General features: G+C 41.3%; 1 protein-coding gene and 1 long non-coding RNA gene across 2 annotated transcripts in view; one reads left to right on the top strand and one right to left on the bottom strand.

Moving 5' to 3' along the window:
- Positions 1–21,409, top strand: part of KCNH8 (potassium voltage-gated channel subfamily H member 8) — a gene marked incomplete at its 5' end in the record, with an annotated part of 388,500 nt that extends 367,091 nt beyond the window's left edge. The window contains 3 exons of the mRNA XM_084621376.1: positions 4,512–4,618; positions 5,656–5,732; positions 20,445–21,409. Coding sequence (XP_084477502.1) covers positions 4,512–4,618; positions 5,656–5,732; positions 20,445–21,152 — 892 coding nt within the window. The 3' untranslated portion in view covers positions 21,153–21,409. The remainder of the gene's footprint in view (positions 1–4,511; positions 4,619–5,655; positions 5,733–20,444) is intronic.
- Positions 1,907–20,968, bottom strand: LOC311516933. The gene is made up of 3 exons (XR_014710531.1): positions 20,882–20,968; positions 2,748–3,399; positions 1,907–2,423 (listed from the first exon to the last, which is right to left on the bottom strand). It is a non-coding gene; the product is annotated as an uncharacterized lncRNA (long non-coding RNA).
- Positions 21,410–24,700: the final 3,291 nt, after the last annotated feature.

Here is a 24,700-nt window from a genome sequence, read left to right as displayed (position 1 = left end):
CCATTCTACTTCCTTATAAACAAGAGTTTCACCAGAGCCAAGTTTGCTGTGGGTCAAATTACTGTTTCTACTTTCAGGGTTGCAAAAGATGGGTTTGTAACGTGGCTTGAGTTGGGGTGAGTCAGGGCAGGATCTATACTGATCTTTTAGTTACAGTCTTCTACACCCCCATGGAGGGGGGCATGCTAGGGCTACTGTCAGCCATGCCTGAGTAAGAACTAAGTACAGACTTCAGGATTTGGCTCTTAATACAGCTTATATAGGTACACCTATAAAGAGCATGCAGTGTAATTCATGTCACCAATAATAAAGCACCTTGAAGTCACTGGGAGCCCTTCTTGGGACTTCAGTGGGCATTGGTTTAGGCCCAGTATCAGTACTGGCAAGCAGCAAACCTTATTTGCAGGAAAGATGGTAGACTGATATTGGCAGGGCTGGATAAACAGAACAGTGGAACTGTCAAAGCTAGCTGTTACTATTGTGTTTGCCTGCACAGAGTAGACAGAGCTTTTGACCTGGCACTGCTAACTCCGTGGCCGGCACCATGTTACCCGTGGAACTCCTGGGGGTTCACACAACCTTCCCAGGTTGCCCAATCAGTGCCGGGAGCCTCACAGAGGCCAGTGGCCTCAGTATCCCATCCTTCTCCAGTGCTTGAGGCTTCTGGGGGTCAGACCCCACAGGTCCAGGAGAACCCAGGGGAGCAAGCTGCTGAACCACCAATGGAAGTGGAGGTTCTCACGGCACCGGCATCATCTTCCTCATCACCAGACGAGGCTATCACGGGGCCCCCTCACCCATTCCTCAGAATGACGCCAAGGCACACCAGGAACTTTTGAAGAGGGTCGCTTCTAACCTGGGGCTTCAGGCGGAGGAACTGGAAGAGCCCTTGGATCTCTGATGTCCTCTGCTCCTTGGCTCCTGCCAGGGGGGCTCTACCCCTTCATGAAGGGATCTCCAAAATCACTAATGCCCTGTGTCAGACCCCCTCTTCCCTGGCCCTATCTCTAAAAGGGCCCAATGCAAGTACTTTGTGCCAACCAAGGGGCATGAATACTTATACTCCCACCCAGCCCCCAATTCCCTTGTGGTCGAGGTGGTTAACCACAAGGAGAGGCAGGGACAACCTGGGGCCACCCCCAAAAATAAAGACTCAAGGAGGCAGGATCTTTCTGGACGTAAAGTTTATTTGTCTTCCAGCCTTCAGCTGAGAGTAGCCAACCACCAAGACCTCCTTGGCCAATAAGACTTCAATATGTGGCAAGCCATGTCCAAGTTCGAAGGGTCACTCCCTGAGGCTTCCGAGAGATCCTCGACGAGGGCGGCGTCAGACATTGCTGATGCTGTTGCCCACGCTATGGCTTCCGCTATCTCCAGGCAGTGAGTCTCTTGGCTGCTTCTCTCTGGGTTGTCCACCGAGGCCCAGCAGTCATTGCAGGACCTGCCCTTCGATGGTGGGGCCCTAGGCAAACAGCCTCAAGGACTCCTGCACCACCCTGAAAACCCTGGGTCTCTCCGCCCCAGCCCCGGTGCATAAGCAGTTCAAACCACAGCAGCCTCAGGGCCAGGGGAGTCAGCCTCGGCAGGACCAGCCCCATAAATGAGCTAACAGTTACAAGCGCCACCTGAGCCACCCACCTCCACCCTCTGCCAGTTGGGCTTGACCCGTAATAAGCAGGGGGCCAAACGGTCATTTTGAGGGTGCGCCCGAGGGCAACCTACCAGATTATTCTCTGGACCCATCTTTCCCGGTGCTCTGACCACCTTTCCCCTTTCCTCCCGACTAGGACTGCTATAACTTCGGACCACTGGGTCCTCAGCACAGTGGAATGGGGTTATACCTTCCAGTTCCTTTCTACCCCCCTTCCCACCCACCTTCCCCATCCCTCTTCAGGGACCCCTCTCATGAGAGTCTCCTCATGCACGAAGTACTAATACAGCTGGGTGCGGTGGATGAAGAGTACGGGAACAAGAGGTTCTATTCCCGGTACTTTTTAATCCCAAACGCCAAGGGCAGTTTACGGCCCATCCTGGATCTGCAAGATCTCAACAAGTACCTACAGAAGCTAAAGTTCCACGTGGTCTCTCTGGCTTCTATTATCCCCTCCCTGGATCCAGGAGACTGGTATGCTGCTCTCGACTTGAAGGACACATACTTCCACACAACGATCTTTCAAGGACACAGACACTTTCTCCAGTTTACGGTGGGTCCCCATCACTACCACTTTATGGTCCTCCCGTTCGGCCTGGTGACAGCACCACAGGTGTTTACCAAGTGCATGTCGGTGGTAGCAGGTTACCTCAGGTGCCAGGGTATCCAGATCTACCCGTACCTTGGTGAGTGGCTCATCACGGGTGGTTCCAGATCTCAAGTCCGAAGGGATGTCGCGGTGCTTCAAGCCACGTGCCACTCTCTGGGCCTACTGGTAAACAACAAAATGTTGATGTTAGTGCCGGTGCAAAGGACAAAGTTCTTCAGCGCGGTCCGCAACTCTGTCCGCGCCAGAGTGTTCCTGCCTCTGGAAAGGCTCTACACGTTGGCAAACCTCATTGAAGAAGTCTCCACATTTCCTCTGACTACAACCAGGGTCTGTCTGTGCCTGCTGGGCTGCATGGCAGCATGAACTTATGTGGTCCACCATGCCAGGCTCCGAATGCAGCCCCTGCAACAATGACTGGCGATGGTCTATTCCCAGTCCCGAGACCCCCCTGGAGAAGATAGTTACCATTCCCCAGGTAATACTTACCTCGCTGAGATGGTGCACTGACCGCAGGACAGTCCTGGAAGGGGTTACATTCAACAACCCTCCTCACTCCATCAAGTTGGTGTTGGACGCCTCGGACCTCAGCTGGGGGGCACATCTCGGCAACCTCCAGACACAGGGAATGTGGTCCCCAGAGGAGGTGCGGTTACACATAAACGTCAAAGAGCTCTGAGCAGTCCGGCTGCCATGTGGAGTCGTCTTGCCCCACCTGTCAGGCAAGGTGATCCGAGTCCTGATGGACAACACAGCCTCAATGTTCTACATCAACCAGCAATGGGGAGCGTGCTCGTCAGCTCTCTGTCAGGAGGCGCTCCGTCTGTGGGATTTCTGCATCAGCCACAAAATCCACCTGGAAGCTTTTCACCTTCCCGGCATCAGGAATATGCTGGCAAACCAGCTCAGCAGGGACTTCTCTCACCACAAGTGGTTGCTCCATACAGAGGTAGCCTGCATGACCTTCCAAAGGTGGGGAACTCCCCAAGTGGACTGTTCACTACTAGACAGAACAGGAAATGCCACCGGTTTTGTTCTCGACAGGGTCTGAGCAAGGATTCTCTCTCCAATGCCTTCTCTCCTATTATGGTCAGGGAGCCTGATTTACCTGTTCTCTTCTATTCAACTCATCAGCAGGGCCCTGGCAAAGAGCAAGAGAGACAAGGCACAGGTTATCATGATCGCCCTGGCGTGGCCTTGCCAGCCTTGGTTCGGCACACTCATGAGCCTGTCAGTGGCCCCTCCCTGGCCCGTGCCCAACCGACCGGACCTGCTGTTGCAAGACCACGGTTGGCTCTCACACCCCAACCTCAGGTCCCTCCATCTCTTGGCATGGATGCTGCGCGGCTGAATCTGGAGGAGCAGACCTGTTTGGAGGATTCGAACAGGTCCTCCTGGAAAGTAGGAATCCCTCAACTAGACTGACTTATGTGGCCAAGTGGACGAGGTTTTCCCACTGTGCGTCCAAACAGGGCATCTTTCCCTCGTGTTCCTCCATATAGGCTGTCCTGGACTACCTGCTCTATTTGAGGAACCAGGGCCGTGAACTCCTACCCATCTCCAAGGTACTGCTTTGGAGTCACCTAATATGGAATGGACAAGAGCAAGCGCTCAAAGAAGAAAAGACAGTTATCTTTTCCATAACTGGTGGTCTTCTTCTTCTGATGTGTTGCTCATGTCTATTCCCCACTGTCGGAGTTTCCGGCAAGAAGGAACTTAGGGTGCGGGGGAGCCGGCGGTGCCCCTTATACCGTGCCATGCAGGCACCACTCCAGGAGGTGCCAGAGCCAGTCCCCTATGGATACTGCTGAGGGAAAAACTTCCAACACTGCTGCATGTGGTGATCACACACACCTAATATGGAATGAACATGAGCAACACATCTCAAAGAATACCAGTTACGGGAAAGTTAACTGTCTTTTTCACTGATGGTCCTAACAGTTTATAATTATTACAAATGGCATAGGGAATGCAAGTAGACTAGACTAAAGGCCCTATCACAGCCTCTAAAAGTAATGATAGTTTCAAAATGATCAGTTAAGATGAAGGGCCTGATTCTCCTCTCTTTACTCAAGGTTTAAACAAGTGGCAACTCAGTTGGTCACACCTGTGTAATGGCCTTTATATTTCTCTAAGATTAGTGTTATTCAGAATTCACCATTGCTTAAGACGGTGCCTTTCAGTAATATTAATAATTACATTATGAAGTGTGAGGTCTATACACTCTATATTCAAATACAATGTTTTTAACAGGATTGTCGATGGGATTGAAGATGGAAACCATAATGAGGGAAGCCAGACTTTTGACTTTGGCTCTGATCAACTCAGGCAGGAATCCCGGGTATCTCCTACAATTGTGGGTAAGTGCTATATCTAGCCACTCATTGTAGTAGACACTTTGATGACTTGTCTTTTGTGCATCTATACTTGCATGTTTCTTAATAAAATAAACCTTTGAGTTACATGAATGGGTTTAACATGCAGCTAAAGTTAGCGTCATTTGCATTGACCAGAAATCATGACAGAAAGGTACAACTGGATACCATCAGTGTGTCTGGGCCAGTTGTCCTGCTCCTTCCTATTACAAGTCAAGATAAATGGCTTGTCAGGAGTTTGATTTCCACTACATTTTTACTAATATAAGGGCTGATTCTATGAGGAGCTGAGTGCCCTGCTGAACACAGCACACTTCAAGATTGGGTCCCACGGGGACATACCTGGAAAAATAATTTAAGAACCACCATTCTGGAACTTTGCTGCTATTTTACTATTAACCCTTGGCTTTTTAGGGAGTTAAGAGTGTGTCAGAAATGAACAGGGTGAAAGCCGTGAGTAGCATGAAATGCTGGGCAGTCTTCTGAAAGGACTAATGAAATAAAGCAGCAGGCAGGAACACAAATATAAGAGCCCAGCCATTATTGCAAAAGCAATGGGCTAGTGTTGAAATGTCATAACCAGTTGAACTCAGATGGTTTCCCATTTTCCCCTCCTAGATGAGGAAACTGTTCCCACATAATTATGTATCTCTTGCCTAAATGCCACTGTGAAACTAATGCTTTTTGAAGGCAAAAACAACTGCATAATAGGGGTGTGGCAGTTACATACATGATTTTTTTAAATTGCTGAATTAACAGATCTAAAGCCTTGACAGAAGTTCTGTGTCTTCCCACAGAGTAGGCAGACAGAGCAGTGCAATCTTCCCATAATACTTCATTTACATCCTTACTATACATTTTTACACTGACCATAGAAAGCCATTAAATGCTAATTTCATTAGCTCCCAAGCAAACCTGGGGTCAGATTTAAAGCAGAGAACAAGTGAGAGAGTCACCTTACTAACTCCCTAAACGACCTGATAATGTATTTCTATAATTTACATATATGCATGGATTTACAGACTCTGAAGTTGGTGCTGCAGTGCTAGTTATCAAAGCAGAAGAAACCAAACAACAGATCAGCAGGCTTAACCATGAGGTACGGAGATTTGTTTTATTCTGATTAACAACACTATGATTAACAGTAACATGAGAAGAGATGGGCAAAACCCATGATGTTTGGGAATTACACAAAGTTTTGAATTTGCTAAATTAGGAAGAGGTTCCCAAACCACCTTACCTGTAATTTAAATGCATTGTTTAATTCCTTTCAAGAGTAATTGAAACAAACAAACATACTTTATCTAGTCTGTGCTATGTATTAGAATTAGGCTTCTATCACCAGGAAGCAGCCTCTATATGGGGGGGGGAGGGTGTGTGTGTGTGTGTGTATAATATATATATAATACACACACACACACACACACACAGAGATTTTTTTCCATAATAGCTCTCTCCCTTCCCATGCTTCTTTTGTTTGTCTCTCTGTTTCACTATGCGTACTCTTATTACACGCATCTCTATGCTTTTTTTATTACAATCTTCTTTGAGCAAAATGCAAATCTAGTAATATTTAAATTCATATAAAAATGTAACCCATATTATCTGAGTAGATTCAAAATTAGGCAGGAAGCATTTGCCCATCCCTGCTCAAGCCATTAGTCCTGTGGAATGTAGGAATTATATAACATTTTGCTTTTTCAGATTATGACTTCGTATTAAAGAAAGTAGTTCCTTATATCTGCCTGGCTTCCACCTATTCTGAATGCTCCACTAATACTGATATGTCTTCACTTGGTTATAGGGAAAAATGAAAAGCGTTAGAAAAATGATTCCCAGCATATATGATACTGTGTCTTCACTGTGGTGTTTTTAAAAATTCATGTCCATTATGTTTTCAGTCAAATAAAGTACTTCAGGTCATACGATGGAGGCATCAGTAGCAATTCCACGGTTTAAGTTGCACTGAGATTTGCACTTAAAGCAAGACTGTTTTACAATGAAATGGTTGCTTTTAGTTTCCCATTTACAGTTGAATTTTCTGTAATATCTTTTTTTCTGAAAGATGTTATAACATTTGGTAAAGGAAACATTTAAGAATGAGCCCTTTTTTGAAATTTGGCCATAAACTGTGCCTTTCTCTTCTTTTCTCTCTCTCTCTCTCTCTCTCTCTCTCTCTCTCTCTGACTAACCAACCACTGTCACCACACATGGTAAATTTCTCTCTGACCCCACCCCTCTAATCTCACTGATTGGCCACTTCTCAAATTTTCAGGCTTAAACCTCATATCCAGCTCAGCTGAATTCAGTTTAGGACCAGCAAAAGGGGACAAAAGGGGCTTTATACACCTTTATCACCACCCCTAGGCCCTGTTTTGGGACAGCTGGATGCAATTATGATGGAGATCTACATTTAAGCAGCTTCAGGAAAATGACTAGATATACCACAACTGGGACTGTGAAGAGGGGCCTAGAAACAGTTGAGTTCCAAATGTGCCTTACAAGTTCCTAGAGCCTCCTCCATGAACAGACTGGAGAATCCCATGGCTTAAGACAAGGCTGGCATGACCATCACTGGTCAGAGCTTTCTAGAAAGCTTGATGCAGAGAGCTCATACGTATCCCAAGAGTGAGCATATATACTGACAATACTCAAAGGAGAAATGTCGCTTACTAGCATATTAGCAATGCTTTTGAAACTTTACCATCGCAGAAGTTAGGAAAGTAGTATTGACTCATTCGTTAACCTTGAGGAGCACAGATATTTTTCAGATCTGAGGCTATAAATAAGTATTGTATGATTATCATCAACAAGCAATTGAAAATATAGTACTATGTCAAGAACCTTTCAAGCAGAAACCTAGTGGAATAAACAAACATTTTATCTGCAGTGGCTTTGTGCTTATTGCTTTTCCAGTGTAGTTATAGAAATCTTTTAGCACTATGATACATTTAAACAGTAGAAAAGATATTTTTTTCTAAAACAAAATTAGTTTTCCCTGTTAGCACCATGAAAAAAAAAAACAGTTTTGGTGCTGATCCTCTTCTCACACTGCTGTGAAAAGGGAGAGAGTCCCTTAAAGTCAATGGGGTTACAGAGTGGGGAGAGAATTGTAACTAAACAAGGAATCCTTTACGCCTAATCCAGTTTCTAATTCTATATTATTAAAATACAGATTAAATAAGTCTCCCAAATGGTCTGAAGTTAAATAGGATGAAATTCAATAAGGACAAATGCAAAGTACTTCATTTAGGAAGGGACAATCAGTTGCACACACAAAAAATGGGAAATGACTGCCTAGGAAGGAGTACTGCGGAAAGGGATCTGGGGGTCATAATGAACCATAAACTGAATATGAGTCAACAGTGTAACACTGTTACAAAAAAAAGCAAACGTCATTCTGGGATGTATTAGCAGGAGTATTTTAAGTAAGACACGAGAAGTAATTCTTCTGCTCTATTCCGCGCTGATTAGGCCTCAACGGGAATACTGTGTCCAGTTCTGGATGCCACATTTTAGGAAGGATATGGACAAATTGGAGAAAGTCCAGAGACAAGCAACAAAAATTATTAAAAGTCTAGAAAACACGACCTATGAGGGAAGATTGAAAAACTTGGGTTTGTTTAGTCTGGAAAAGAGAAGACTGAAATAACATAAGTTTTCAAGTATGTAAAAGGTTGTTACAGGAGGAGGGAGAAAAATTGTTCTCCTTAAACTCTGAGGATAGGACAAGAAGAGATTGCACCAAGGAAGGTTTAGGTTGGACATTAGGAAAAACTTTCTAACTGTCAGGGTGGTTAAGCACTGAAATAACTTGCCTAGGGAGGTTGTGGAATCTCCATCATTGCAGATTTTTAAGAGCAGGTTAAACAAACACCTGTCAGGAATGGTCTAGATAATACTTAGTCCTACCATGAGTGCAAGTGACTGGACTTGATGACCACTTGAGGTACCTTCCAGTTCTATGTTTCAAAGATGTTGTTGCCCATAGCAATACCCTGTGCCATGATCCTGTCAGAACTCACCATTTCGGCACATCAGTAGGAGACCTTTTAAGGTGTTGCAGCAGTGTTCTAGGTGATTCAGAAAGTCGAGGAATTCTTTCCTTTCAGTCACTACTGAGCTAATGACATCATGTTGTCAAGGGACAATCTATGACAACCGGTGCCCGCTTTTGGGAAGAGATGTAAAACCAACGATCTGAACGTATGTCATTAAAAAGTGACATAGGATTTGTCGGAGAAGGGATGTTAAAACCACTGTAGCCAAATTCCAGTTTAGTTCATTATATTCTGCCTCTCCAGTTCATTTTAATTGGATATGGAATTCTTCTTCACTTCCTGTCCTATTGTGCAGTGCTCTTACATCTTTGCTTATTACTGGAGATGACTGAATTTGAATGATAACTGTTAGTTACAAATATATGTACTACTATCGATTTGATTTTACTACAGATGAAAGGCACAAATTAATAAATTGAGTGTGACCTTGCATTAACTTAATTTTTTAAATATATCTATACACACAAAAATATATTTAATACAAACATTTTACATGTAGAAAAATAAATTTGTTAATGCAAGGTCATTCTCATCACTTATCAAGAGCTGCTCAGACAGCAGTAGAAAGGCAGAATTAAGAGAAACCTAGAAAACTGCAGGAGTAAGAGACAGTGATGTGGGAGGAATGGTCTAAAAGCTGGGTAGAGGAAAAGCTTTTTAGTAGAGAAAGGTTACAGATACACAGACAGTAGCCAAAAAAGGCAAATTAGTATGGATAGAAAATGTCCTGGAGCTAGTAACAAGGTAAGAAAAAACTGTGAATTTGGAAAAATAGGAGACAGGAAATAAAAGGAAAAAGCACTAAAAACTTTGAGATGAAACTTGATAGTTATTAAAAATAACTACAGGCAAGGGGCACAGAGATAGAAAGCAATCTGTGGTAATAAAAGAGCAGGTTTATTGTTTAATCTATTTTGCAAATAAGTGCCAAAATTCATATTATAATTTTACTTCAGTATTTTGAAAACATGATAATTGTCTCAAGTCTCCTGTAATCCAGTTATACCCTACCTGGACATGCTAAGAACACAGAGACAGTCTAGTATCTGGTTTCAGAGTAGCAGCCGTGTTCATCTGTATCCACAAAAAGAAAAGGAGTACTAGTGGCACCTTAGAGACTAACAAATTTATCTGAGCATAAGCTTTCGTGAGCTACAGCTGTAGCTCACGAAAGCTTATGCTCAGATAAATTTGTTAGTCTCTAAGGTGCCACAAGTACTCCTAGTCTAGTATCTGTTTCTTCTCTAGGGTCCCCACCTTGCAGAGCCATGCGTAATTTTATTCACATGGGTAATCCCATTGGCTCAATGTTGCAAAGATTTATGCACATAGATAAATTTTGGAACCAAATGAAAGACATTAAAAACAAATTAAGTATATATCAACAGCTACTGTAGATATTAACATTAACAATGAAGATGAAGGTTTCCTAATACAGTCAAGAAAATATTACAGCACCATTCTTCATTCTTTGCTTCCCACCATCATACATATGTAGTAGGGGTGTTCTTTTCTGAGCAGCTACCTAAGAAAAAACTGTTCTGTGCCCAAATTGATCAAAGTACCTAAGAACAAGCCTAACCTTTATGCCTGTGAGCAGGCAGACTGAAGTCAACAAGATTGACGACATGCTTAAAATTATGCACATACTTAAGAACCTTGTTGAATACTGCATAAGAGAATATTTTAAGGTGGCACAATTTAGATTTAGTTAAGCAGGTAACGTTCTGAGACGTATATATTCACTAACAGTAGATCCTTGCTATAACGCCCTTTGCAGTAGTGAACCTTGGGCTATAGCATATGTGGTCCCTGGATTCCACCTCCAGCCCTGCGCGCTGTGGTTGGGGGCTGAGAGTTCCTTCGGCCCCAGGACTACAAGGGTTTGGGGGACTTGACAGCTCCTCCAGCCTGGGGCCATGGAGGGAGGCTGACAGGTCCTCCGGCCCCAGGGCCACCACTGGGGCAGAGACGCTCACCGCTCATGGAGCTGGTTTTATTATGTCAATGGGAGAGCTCTCTCCCCTGTCAACATAACACGGCTACATGAGCGCTGTTACAGTGGCACAGCTCTATTGGTACAGATATGCCACTGTAAGCTTTAGTGTAGACATGGCCTAAGGCAGGGTGACAACTCCCTTCTGCTGAATGGGCCATCACTGAGACGTATGATTTCATGATGACTAAATTTTATTCCAAGTCCATAAAGCAGCCTTTCACCATAAATACATGATTCCTTAAAACATATATCTCACAGTGATTATGAATCCTGACAAGTTACATGCTTTCTTTTGAAACCATAACAGGGTTCAAAAAAGAACTAGATAAATTCATGGAGGATAGGTCCATCAATGGCTATTAGCCAGGATGGGCAGGAATGGTGTCCTTAGCCTCTGTTTGCCAGAAGCTGGGAATGGGCAACAGGGGATGGATCACTTGATGATTACCTGTTCTGTTCATTCCCTCTGGGGCACCTGGCATTGGCCACTGTCGGAAGACAGGATACTGGGCTAGATGGACCTTTGGTCTGACCCAGTAGGGCCATTCTTATGTACCTTCCATGTTAAAATATCCTGTAAGACATGTGTCTGGTGTTGTGAGTTTGTCAGGTCTGAGGTGAAAGTAGTTTGCAAAGAACAGAGGACCCTTTGGCAAGGCACCTACATGTCATAACACTTCACCCCAATTAAAATATAAATACACACACACACACATTGCTGCTGGCTACCAGTAACCCTTTACCATCAGCATAAAATATGTATTTTTGAGTCAAGATCAAAAGTAAGTCAGCAACTAAAAATAACTGCTTTTATAGAAGGTAATTGCATTACAACAGTTCACTAGTGAAATTAAACTACTCTTACTTTTTGTATGAGGAATAGAGAAAAAAAATCCCTCATGCAAATGTTCACTACAGCCAGCTGTTAGTGAAGAAAAAAAGCAGTCGTACAGTGATAGATGAGTTCTATTTTTTGTCTAGGTTACAAGTTGGAAAGAGAATGGAAGTATTTTAATTTAGATCTCCACAAAATGAAACCCGCTTTAGCAGAATGGATAAAACTGGAGCATACAGAGGTTATTCCTCAATTAGTTGTTGCTTTTGTATGCCATTTATGTAGATCCCGCCGTTTTAATGTAAAGTACAAAAACTACTGAAAATCTACATTTAATGATCTTGCCCCATTTAAAATTTAAGGGCCTGATTATTTTATTAACACTTGGCCTTTTTATATTCATAATTTGAGGAAGAAAATACTTGCAGAAGTTTGTCATTTAGATGTCTCAGTACATGGTTCACAGGCGCAGATATTTAGATGCCAAATGACCTCAAGTATCTTGTATTCGTAACTGCAAGTGCAAAGAGTAAGGGCCTGCTGAAAACCAGACCCCAAATGCCCACTTCAATTTACAAGAGATAGATACATCACCTCTTCTGTATGTCATGTAAGTAAAGTACCTAACCAATATCATCACTTCCAAGCGCACACTTCTCTCACTGAACTGAAAGACAACTAAAGGACAATAACCAGGATGATGTGTTGCAGTCTAAAAAGTATTATCTATCTGCTTAAGGAGCACTTACTAGAAGTATTCCTAGCTGTTTTTAATTTTCAGTTTTCTTGCTATACAAGTTTAAAATATTCTAGCCAGTCATGCATTTTGAGTTCACATCATGAAAATACATTCACAGGACTATGTCACTGCTTTGTTTACTCCGGACATTGAATTAAGATTGTTCATTGCATCAGATGAATCATGTTTGGAGTTTAAAACAAACATGTTTACATCTGGCGGCAACATTATACATGTATCAATAAATAAATAAATAATGGGGGGCAGTGAGAATGTACATTTTAAAACAAAACAAACGGATATCAGGCTGAAAAAATGTATATACTTGGTGTGTTAAATCAGGGATTGGCAACCTTTGGCATGTGGCTGGTCAGAGAAATCCGCTGGTGGGCTGGGATGGTTTATTTACCTGCAGCATCCACAGGTTCAGCCGATTGCAGCTCCCACTGGCCCCGGTTTGCCATTCCAGGCCAATGGGGGCTGCAGGAAGCGGCAGCCAGCACATCCCTCGGCCCGCACCGCTTCCCGCAGCCCCCATTGGCCGGGGACAGCGAACTGCGGCCAGTGGGAGCTGCGATAGGCTGAACCTGCAGATGCTGCAGGCAAATAAACCATCTGGGCCTGCCACCAGATTTTCCTGAAAGGCCACATGCCAAAGGTTGCCCATCCCGGTGTTAAATCTTTGTAAATTGGAATGTTCTGACTGGAACCCATGAAGATAAAAATGGTAAACCAATACTTTGTTTCTAATAACTTCTGTACTTCTGCAAGCAGTATGTAGTGTACTGTGAAAGTTCAATTTGTAGCTTGAAAACTCATCTGGTTTAAAACAAAATCTCTTCAATGAGCCAGACAAAAAGAAAAGTTATTTAGCACCATGATAGACACCCAAACAGTTTAGTTTTGGCATCCCTTATCCTTGAATTAAAATGTTTTCTAAAACAAATTACGATTTTTTAAATTAATAATGGGAATTATTCAGTGCAAAAAAGTTACAGGAATGCAATACTAAGTTTGCATAATTAAAGTCACAAAGTCAAGAAATACAAAACCTTAAATTTTGTAGAGCATTAACTTTGTGCATAATGGGACAGATTATCAGCGGGTGTAACATTGGCATAAATCTATTTGAAGTCTCAGAATCTCTCCTTGTGTTATGGTGTACATTTTACAACAGAAATATATTTTAACCAGCATACCAACAATAGAAATACTACTATTTATCTGAAGGGCAGTCAAGTTCATAACAATCTTGGGGTTCATTAAACAACAAATCTGTGAATGAGAAAGGAATAAAACTTTAATAAAACAAACTGGAGAGTGTGTCTGGTGAACTGCTGCACACTGCCATGCAGTGTTCTCAACCCCCTGCCTCCAGGGCACATCTCCAAATTCCTATGTCCATTATACTGTCCCTTATGTGAGGGAGTCTCCCTAAATTATAATCTTTTATAAACATTTCTCTACAAAGTTAACGTTTTTATAACCTTAAATGCTGCATTTCAGTGATGCAACCACTTTTGGGGAATTTAATCATAAAACCCTAGGTTACTTAAATTTTTGTTTTGCCTTTAGTTTCCTTGGTTTTTAAACAAAAAAGGAAAAACAGAGGTACTTGTGCTAAATAAATATTAGTATTTATATATATGAAGTTGACATCTCACTTATGAAAATGAAGTGTTTCTACCCTTGCTGCTGTTGGTCTGGAGATGGTTTTCTACCATTTCCCATTTTGATAGGCATAGACTACTGTCACAAAGACATTTGTTCTTTAACCGTAGCTTAGTATTTGCAGGATATTAGAGAATGCAACAAAAGTAGCAAACACTCTAAAATCTCAGCCCCTTTCCATGCTGATTTCCTGTGAAGCCAGGCAGGGGAGACGTGGCAAAATCTGGACATGAGGGCCTGGATGCCACAGGAAAAATGGGGTTCTTTTGCATCATGGAAGAGGATTCCTGGACTTCATGCAGAGAGTCCCCACGGGTGTTCACAGAGAAGTAAAGCCACAGGAGTGAGTCTGACTATAACTGGATCTGCGGGCCAGTCCCTCCACACACAGTTTTCTCTCTTTTGAAAAAGTAGAAATACAGGAGAACAGCAGCAAATTTCCGCTATCAAATTTGCTTCAGAAAGAGAGAACGCAGTGATATGCAGACCTGAGTGGAATGAAGCCTGAGGGAGACAATTGGGCTAAATGTGAGTTTGGCACTGAAGGGGGGGGCACTCAATGGTGAGGGGAATACAGCTATAAGGATAGTGTGGTTGGAAATGGCTCTGAACTGGCTGCCCCAATCCTCTGGCTCAGCACTGGTGGAGACCAGAGTGGAATAGAGGGGCATAGTCCCCTCAGCTGGGAGTCCCCTTCCTGTCAGAGGAAGCTGATTGTACCTCATGCATCCATGAGTTGTAGGACATAGGGGTGAGATAGGCTATAGTGACAGTTTTAATGAATGAATCACCTGTCAATAGCTGGGTATTTGATGACCATTTGGCAATTTACCTATCAAGTGTGAATGAGGTAGATCTCATGAGACATCTCACCAAACCTTTAGGTAAGTCGGGGTGGAGTTCATGGTCACAGGACATGCTGGTAGCTAGCATAGAGAAGTGTGGGAAAGAGGTCCTGGAAGCTAAACTTAGAATAATGGGGAGGGGAGCATAAGTCCAGGACATCTCTAGTAGATTCGTCTGATGTGATTTGGCTCCATATGCAGAGCCAACTCTATAGGGAACCTCAAGCTCTCAATTATAGATGACAAGATGGTTGAGCAAGGAAAAGGGGGTTAAATTTATTAGAAACTGAAGAGTTTTGAGTGGGCTGGGGGGGCAGGTGAAGCTGAGCCAAAAGAGATTAGCTCAATCTTAACCAAAGAGGAATAAGACCGTTGCATTGAGATTTCAAGTTTCATGACTTATTTCATCTAAGAGCTGGCACAAAATTGCCAGATGAGGAGGAGTACACAGGTCATCTACAGACATTGGCTAGAGAGGTCAGTGATGCAAAGGTCACTCTGTATTTGGTAAAAAGTTAGGATAGAAATTACAGCTGATCTTGAGGAGGGACAGATTGAGATCTTATAGGTACATTCTAGGAAAATACCTGTAAGTAATTAAACACCATCAGGATTATGGTTTGGTAAACAGGGTGCTCATGAAAGGGCCAGACAGGCAGATAGCCACTGAACAGGCATAGCAGAGGCAGGATCAATGACAGCATTCCCACACTGAACTGCCACTATGCTTTATTCTAAGTTGGAGTAGCCACTAGTTCCGTTTACACCTCATTCAACCATTGCCTTAGCAGCTGAAACTACTAAAAGGGGAGACAATTAACACTACGTGCGGTTTTGTTTTTTGTGATGGATACACATCGACCATAAGAGGAAAAGAACTGAAATGAGATGACAGTTTCAGGTGGGCTACTCCACAGAACTGTATGGTGAAAGTCTTCCATGAAAGGGAATTATCTAGGTATTTGGATTTGTTCTGACTCAGAACAAAAAGCAAATATTTCAAAAATTTTCAAAAGGGACATTCCAGGGGCCCTGACTCAGAGACAGTCTGCCTGGCTAGCTGCCCTGGCAGCCCCAGTCTTGGAGCCAGTCCACTTAGTTGACTACCCTGGGACCATGGACCCTAGAAGCCAAGGCTTGTGAGTGGGCAAGAAATGAGGCAAATTTCAGAATATTCTGTCAGAACCCAGCCTGGTTTCCAGAGACGACAGGGGCTGCATTTCTGGAACGGTGCCGCCAACTTCTCTGCTTTGTCAAACGCTAAGCTAACTTCTTTATTTTCTTTGGTGTTCAGAAGGGAGGAATGGGAGACAGATGCTAGGGCGAGATATACATCTCACAAGGGTGATAAAATACTGAAGGGAAATCAGAATTATACCAGAACATTTGATCAAGAAATTGGAAGCTAACAAGACTCAAGGGCCAGACAGGAATGTACCCCGGGCCCCTCAAGGAAGTGCTAATAGAGACAGGGAGTTTTAGCAGAGAAATTTAAAACTTTAAAGCTTTACATTTCTCTACTAAAAATTCCTCTCTAAAGTTTCAGAGTAGCAGCCGTATTAGTCTGTATTCGCAAAAAGAAAAGGAGTACTTGTGGCACCTTAGAGACTAACAAATTTATTTGAACATGAGCTTTCGTGAGCTACAGCTCACTTCATCTCTCTAGGGACTTCCTTGACAGATCCTTTATTGCCCTTAAGTCTTGTCTGATTTTCTGATCAAATCCACTCACGTGCTTTGTGTGTGTGTGAGAGAGAGAGAATGAGCAAGGGCATTACTCATGAACTAGAAAAGCTAATTTGGCTATTAACATTTAAAAGTGATAGTAATAATCATCAGCTGACATTTATATAGAGCTGTTCAACAAAAGTGCATTTGAATTTTCCATAACGAAATGAATTCACTTGCTGTTGAAGTGCAGGGTCAAACAAGCCATTGTTACCCCCAAAATCAGACCTAAGGCACCCCACTTTCCTTGCTGCAGATAATGGTGATGGATCAGCACTACTGATGCTGGACAGCGCCTAGTGCTGAACAGCTTTTTCAACACATAGAACAGCTGGAAAACCTTTTGTGTCAGCATAGAACAGTACACACATCGACAGTTTAGTACTAGCAGTAGTGAAAAGCTCTCTAGCCAGTTGCAGGAGCAATTTGGATAATTACACTCTGCCCCATCCAAACTTGAGGTTGGCCATGACACCAGAAACACTCATGGAATCTATAAAAGCCACAAATGGCCAAAGCCTCGTGTATTACATCTCATCTGAAAGACAGGAAACACTGTTATGTTGGCAGATACTAATGCCATGCGAGAGCATTGCTGCAGAACTGTCTCAAACAGAAAGTTGCCACTCATTCACACCATTTCTGCTGCACTCTTGTGTTCCTCTTGGTGATTCCCCATATCAGAAAACATTGCAGAATTCTGCAGTAACTATTCCAAATTCTGCATCTTATAGTAGATTTACAGCTTTTAGGTAGTTTGTTGCTGTAGATGCTCTTTTTATAAAGGTCTCCCATCCAAACTCTGATCAGGCCCAACCTTCTGTAGTTTGTGGAATCCAATAATTTTAGCAGCCCAGTATTACATGACAACAGGGAAGATCCAAAAAATGACAGACCTACCATGTAAACTTGATGTCAGCAGTGAGCAAATTACAAATTCCTAATTTACTCAAGGAGTGTCTGCTCAGATTTTACCAAAGGGAGATTATGCCTAACGAAATTTGTTGCAGAAGTAATACCCAAAAGCTCTGAAACTACTTATGCTACAGAGACCTATTTAGAAGCACATACAAGGCTAATCTATCAATGAATGTTGCAGTATAGGGAACAAGCTACTTACCAATAAATGTAGAAAGAAGTGGCTCATATATCAAAGATACTTGTGTTCCGGAACAGCTTGTTATGCTAGGTCAGACCTGTCACAAGGATTAATATTAGGACTGACTTTTTTCCCCCTTTATTTCAATGAACTGGAAGGAGGGACATGCTAGAGAATAATAAAATAAAAAATGCTGTTGGAAGGGGAAGAGGAAAAGTTGAAACCAAGATTAAGAAGAAATATAATTCTAGATGTTGTCTTACAGCCTCTGAAGTTCAAGCAACCTATGTTCACATAAGGGGAAATTAATCTTACCCTTAGCCGTGAACTGGGAACTCCGCAGAGTAAAAGGAGCAAAATCCACCCCTGAAGAGGGAAGAGAGTAGGTGCTGACCCTACCTCCCCCTCAATGGCTGCTACCACTACCCACCAGCTAAAGTAGAGGACCCATGACCCCCTTACCCACCACTTCCCAGTATTCCCTGCCATGCCCACATATTTGGAAGCAGGTTGTGTACCAGCTCATGGTTGCAAAAGAAGTGCAGGAGCCACTGAATGGCTGCTTTGTTCCAATTCTACAGAAAACCCAGACACCCCTTTGGAGTTCTGCAGCACAAAGGGGCTTTCCATGGGTGAGCTTTTCACAGGTGAATGTGACTCATTAAGTTAGTTCAACCACATTTCCTGTGGGCTTTCATCCCTCACATTATCTCTGAAATTCAAGCAAATCTGCTTTATACCTGAGCATCCTGTCAACTGTCTGTTGAACCTTGTTATAAGCTGATATAAAGCTGACAGAGAAGCCATTTGCAGTGCATGCTAAGTTTTTAATTGGTTGTACAAAACTCAATTAGACTACATATCCTTGAGTTTTAGCTACTAGTACCTTATTTAACTACATATATTATATATATATATATATATATATATATATATATATATATATACACACATACACACACACACACAGACATACAATTAGATCATTCATTTAACAAATCTGACAGCTGTCAGACTTGACTCTCCTCTACTTCTGACCAGTTCCTCCTACTTCCTATTAAGCAGAATCATAAAAGCAAAGAGCCTCCCTTTTAAAAGGGAAATGTGATCACTATAAAAAAAATACAAAATGCAGAGGAAGGAATGAACCTAAATGTGCTTTGTACTTTCCTTCCAAATTTCCTCTGCTCCTGCTCTTATAGCTGTAGAAAAAAATACAGTGGATGATCCGAATACTGCCAAACCCAGGCTCCAGTGCCCTCTTCAATGGATTTCCTGTAACTGTCTTCACAATAGTGAAGATTGTATTTCTGGTTATAAAAAAGTTAAGTTACATAAGTCACCTAACTATTCCTGGTCTCTTTAGTTTGGGGCAAAGCAAGTACTGCTAGGTTATCCTTTTCTATTTTTGAAGGTGGATGTATCCTTCTGAAAAGAAATGTGCAGTCATGTCTTGCTTTGGACAGATTACTTCCACTAACATCATCATATTTGCCAAAAGAAGCTTATTAACCTGTAGGCTTGATTCTGCTCACAATGGGAGTTTTGGAGGGATGCGGCCTATATTTCTATTACAGGTTATCTAGTAATATTAATTTGTTGTTAACTTCAGTAATGTGCATAACCTCTTAATGAATGGAAAAGAAACGTTACATTGAAAACATGATTAACACTTGGTGATGCCCTAGAATAATCTCTCATCAGTTGCCATCTCTGGCAAAGGCCCCCTTTGCATCAACATTTCCCAAACAAAAGCTGTGACTACAGCTGTGCAAACATTTCCAGTGAAACATGCAGCTACACTAAACCCACTTTTGGAGTTTGGATTCCAATTTGTAACTCAGGCTTAACTTCATTTAAAAAAATGTTAAACTTCCTGAACCTTTATCTCAAATTTGGGCACAGTCTATAGCAAACCTAGGCCTGATATATATAGCAAGTCACTTCTTAGAGACAGGCCTAATTTTTTTTTAGAAGTAACTAGTGGTTTTCAATGCCTCTATTTTTTGGTTACCAATTTGAGCTACCTTAAAGAAGAGGTCTGATTTTCAGAGATCCAAGTACTCAGCCTTTTCTAAAGCTCAAGGAACCTTTAAGGCATCTGAAATTGGGGATGAAATAACTGACACTTAAAATCATTAGTCACTGCTTAAAATTTACATGGATTTCTTTACTATTAACACCATTTCTTGCATAGGTCTTTGTATACATTTTCAAAAGGATGCATCCTTCATCAGTATTAATATTTCCATATCATTCATGTCTATCTTTCAGACTTTTTCTCTTCCTTTTTTTTAAAAAAATGTAACCAGGAATGTTTTAATCTTTGTTGTTAGAAGAATATTGTTGCCATAGGAAATCCCCTCCTCCCCCTTCCGGGTTTGAACCTGCAGCCATTTTTATGTGTGGAACTTGTTTTAAAAGCAATTGGAGTTATCAGTGTGATAGGTTTCCAGAACCTGCTTTTATTGGGTTTGTCTATTTTAAGCTAGGTCTGTTTTTCACCTGATCTCACTGTTACATGTTATGTTTCAGTATTAGTGAAGGAAGTAAGCAACACACATGATTAAATGTATGTGTATAATGTAAGGAGATACAAACGTAAATGGCAGGACTGTTTCTGATACATCACTTCTCTGCTTAGTTAAATGATATTTCTTTCTAAGCAAAGATACTGTATGATACTAGGCTGATACCTTTATAAAAAAAGGTGCCTTTCATCAAGCAAGAAAAGGAAATTACAGTGTATTTCGGATGTGTCTGTAAACCATTTATCTCTACATACTATATACTTTATTTCATGTAACTGTTGCTTTTTTGCCTTGCCTTGGCAGGTCACTACTTTAACTCAAGAGGTCTCACAATTAAGAAAGGACATGAAGAACGTGATGCATCTTCTGGAAAACTTATTGACATCACAGAAGCCTCCAAGGTTCTGTGCAGTGCATGGCACATCTATGAGTCCTACACTGGAAAGCTTACAGACTAGAATGACTTGGACTACACATCAACCGTGTATGTATATGCAAGCTGGGAATATTACTTGCACCAAAGCACAACTTTGCCATGGTAACACGACTCCTGACATTTGGAACAGGGATCCATCTTCTGTAGGGAGCAGTCCCCAAAGTACTGAATCCCATGTTCAAAATTCTATGGACAGTGAATTTTATTACACTTCAGGCCTTGAATATTCACCTTCCTGCTATCAGGTAAATCAGAAAGATAATTTGCAGTTTTTAAGATGCACCTCTCCATATTCGGATACTACCTTGACTCCTCTTCAGTCTATTTCAGCAACTCTTTCTTCCTCAGCGTCCTCCTCCTCAGAGACTTCATTGCACCTTGTGCTCCCCAGCAGATCCGAGGAAAGTAGCTTTAGCCCAGGAGCAGTCAGTTCACTAAGCTTTGAGAACTTGCCAGGATCTTGGAACCTTGAAGGAACAACAGGAGCAGTTTCTGCACAAACTTCTGAAGATTTCCCACTAGATGTTGTGACAAGCACAATGGATATTAAAGATAAGCAAGCCATAAATGTATAATGATAGACCAATAAGTGGTATTCAAAGCATGTTCCACAGCTGCCAGTTTAAAACTTAACCAGTACTGCATGAGTGCTTTGTATTGCCTTTTCTCTGGTCATCATGGAGACTTGCTAACGTGAAAAATCGGATTTTTAGAAAGCAAGTGGCTATGATAAGATATAACCAGTTCATACAGTAAGAAACAATTTCTAGATTCTAGAAGCATGTCAAAAAGCATTTTGTATACACAGATATAAACTTACGGTCTGTTTGGCAGACTTTTGTGATCGTCCAAAAGACCCTGAGGGTCAGAGCAGCTGGAAGTCTAGGACAAAAGAACTGTCATAGGAGGTTTTTGTTGCTTGAAGCAAAGGCTTTTCCTGAGTGCCTGATTGTTGTTCTCAAACAATATCCGTGGCACTGTTTGCTTCAGGTGATCATGGCTCCTGCTGGTTTATTTGTCAGTTCCGTGAAGGCAAAGGGGCAATTATCGCTGCATGTCATCTCCTAGACAATCAACCAAATAGAATTGATAGAGAGTGGTTAGTTGTCGCACATTATTTGTCATGTAAATGAAACCTCTTTATTTATCAAAAAATACTATTTTTATATACTTATATGAAATCTGTACCTAAAACTATTTAAAATATTTATAAGAATAAGGGTTTCTTTTCATTTGGTAAAAGCTTGCAGTTTTAACAAGAAATGCACTATCATCATGTAGTAGCTCAAACTATTTATTGTTAAGACTATGTAGTTTAAAACTGGATCCCCTTTTATCTGCATGCTGTTTGCAATGAATGTATCCATGCTGGAGGAATACAAATAAAAGGTCGTATTTTATTTAAAAAAATAAAAACCTGGCATGTCAAGTCAGATATTAGTATTTTAGCATGTGAACTGTGCTATGCTAATGATATTCGAAGCCCTAGTTTTGTCCTATAGTATTGTATTACCGCCTCTCTTGTTAAAGCTGGTCCAGTGCTTCAATAGAATTTCTGTTTTCAGGGGGCTAATACCTTTTGGTCAACAAAATTCAATGAGAACTGAAAATTCGCAGGTAAAATTGTAAATTAAAAGCAATATTTTTAAACAAATTAAAAAAATATTTAAACTATTTTAATCAGCAAGAAAAGAAGGAATAATTAATCTTGAACTGTTTGTTTATCTATTGGTTTGTATTTGTACACCGAAAAATAGCTTTGATCTTTAGAAAAAGTTAAATTTGTCTAGTGATTTTTGTTCACAAAATTGTTTAATTGCTTTTGGTATTTTCAAACCATATTTTTTTAATGCTCTATATATTAACACTTTGAATAGTGACCGTGCATGCATAGCAACTCCTTTCCATGGAGATTTTATATGAAATTTTAAGATGAATAGCGTAGATCATAAATACATGTTCATAGCAAATCTACATAATTATACACCCTTTATAACCTTTGATTATTTTAAATAAGGAAAAAAATCCTGTGAAATTATGTTTAAATGATGCATCAAATCCAGCAATGAAACTCCCACTGACTTCATGTGTAATCACTATTTTGATTTCACTGGGATTTTTATTTGAGTAAGAACCTCAGGACTGAGTCTAGTGTTATGGTTTTGATGCACTAGAGAGCACAAATTCATGCCGATACTGTGTTTAACTCACATCATTCCACATTATTATTCTCACTGGTGCAAATTCAGAACAAAATGTCAGCATTTAATTTTGAACAGCTTGATTTTTGTCAGTGTGTCAGATCTTTAACATGATTCTTTCTAAGTAGTTTTTTTCTATTGAAATATGTTAATTTGAAGTTAAATACAAAAGCAAGTATGAAATGAGCTACATATAGAAGAGATTAGAGAGAGAGAGAGAATAAGGTAATTGGTAGAATGTATAACAATGTATGTCTACAGCATTTTATAGGACTAGATTATCCCATTCTTTGACAATGCCCACGGAAAGGTAACTTACTTTAAAAATTCTTTGAGGCTTTTGTGCAGAGGAAGGAAAGGGGAGAGATTGAGACTGCAATCCCACAACAGACTGATAGTAGCATGGGCCAGTGCTATTTAGATCAGCCTTAACATCAGCAGAAATTTGCTACTACTTTAATTCACCCCCGCCTCCCTCCAGCCAGCCATACATTTGATTTGTAGCAGAGTCTTTAGCATACACTGTTCATACAGAGCAGCTATCACTGACTTAAGATGTGGGGCAGCTATGCTGCGAGCTCCTAATTCTTCACTCCTTTGTTCCCCTTCATGGTGCATAAGGAGAACAGAGCAGTAGGCCCACTGTTCAGAATAGGCACATTTCATTTCTACAATAGTTCGTCCAGTATTTGGAAAATTCCGTTCATCTTGTACTCTGGTCACTGATTCATGGCGTAGATACATTGCTTTTGCAGTTCCTATCAGCATCACCTGAGTCCAATTACAGATTCAAGACAGTCTTGCCTCTTTCATTTTATAAGCATAAATATATATATTATGTAGAATACAATGTCGAGGAGCTCTGTATAATTAGCCATGGTTTCACTGTGCATTGGACTCCAGCAAAATAAGGGAATGCAAGTGCAACAACTTCTACCTTAAGGAGTTCAGATGATGGCATTTGCTCCATTTTTGCCAAAGATTTTAATTTTTTGTCTGCCACCATATCTTTAAAAAATGCAGTAAACAACTGGTGTTTTCTTTCTTTCTGCCTTGCGGAGAGAAGGTCACATAGTAGAGGTCACTGACTGCAGCAGCTATGGTCACACTCACTTTAAACTCAATTTCCCCTCTCAAACAAAGTCCCCCAACACAGGAAGTGATCTACCCCAAACAAATCAAACAATCCCTCCTAATTAGATCTCCCCTAAAAGAAGCAAGTGCCCCCAAAACAAAGGATCACTCCCAAATTAAGTGAACAATCCCTCAAACAAACCAAAATATCAGTCTAATCCCACCAAAGCAAAACAATTTAAAAAATCCTGAAACAAAAATCATTCTCTCCTCCCCTGCAATCAACTACTTCGACTTCCTCTGTACTTTGTTGCAGACTTCTCTTCACAGTCCGCTTGCATTCTGCCTACCAGACAGCCCTCCAACCAGCCTTGTTTGCTAATGAAGAGGTGTGCTGGTTAGAGCTGTGCCAGGACCAGATGTTTCAGGTTGCTCTCCAATCCAGGGGGGAGGGGGACATGTTTTGGATCGAACAAAATGTTTTATTCAACCCAAAACAAATTCTTTCATTTAGTTTAAGCTTTATGCTTTTTCAATAAAATTGAAGCAGATTTACAAACAGTCATTTTGAATTGAAAAAGAAAATCAAAACATTTGGTTTTGAAAAATGTCAGAACACAATATTTTGGTTGTTTTGGAATCTGTGGGTTTGTTTTTCCAACTGAAACAATTTGGCAAATCCCAGAAGTTTTGCTTCACCTGAATCTGCATTTTTCAGCAAAAGAAAGTTTTGTCCAAAACAATTTCACCCATCTCTAATGCTGGTGGCTGCCCTCCTCCTAAATCCTTCAGATCAGAGGAGTCCTCTGTCCCACTACTGTGACCTCAGATGAGCCAATGACAGCACC

The sequence above is a fragment of the Lepidochelys olivacea genome, assembly GCF_965140295.1.
Source record: "Lepidochelys olivacea isolate rLepOli2 genome assembly, chromosome: 2".
Lineage (NCBI taxonomy): Eukaryota > Metazoa > Chordata > Testudines > Cheloniidae > Lepidochelys > Lepidochelys olivacea.
The sequence above is the reverse complement of the archived record's forward strand: the minus strand, read 5'-3'. Positions and strand labels throughout refer to the sequence as shown.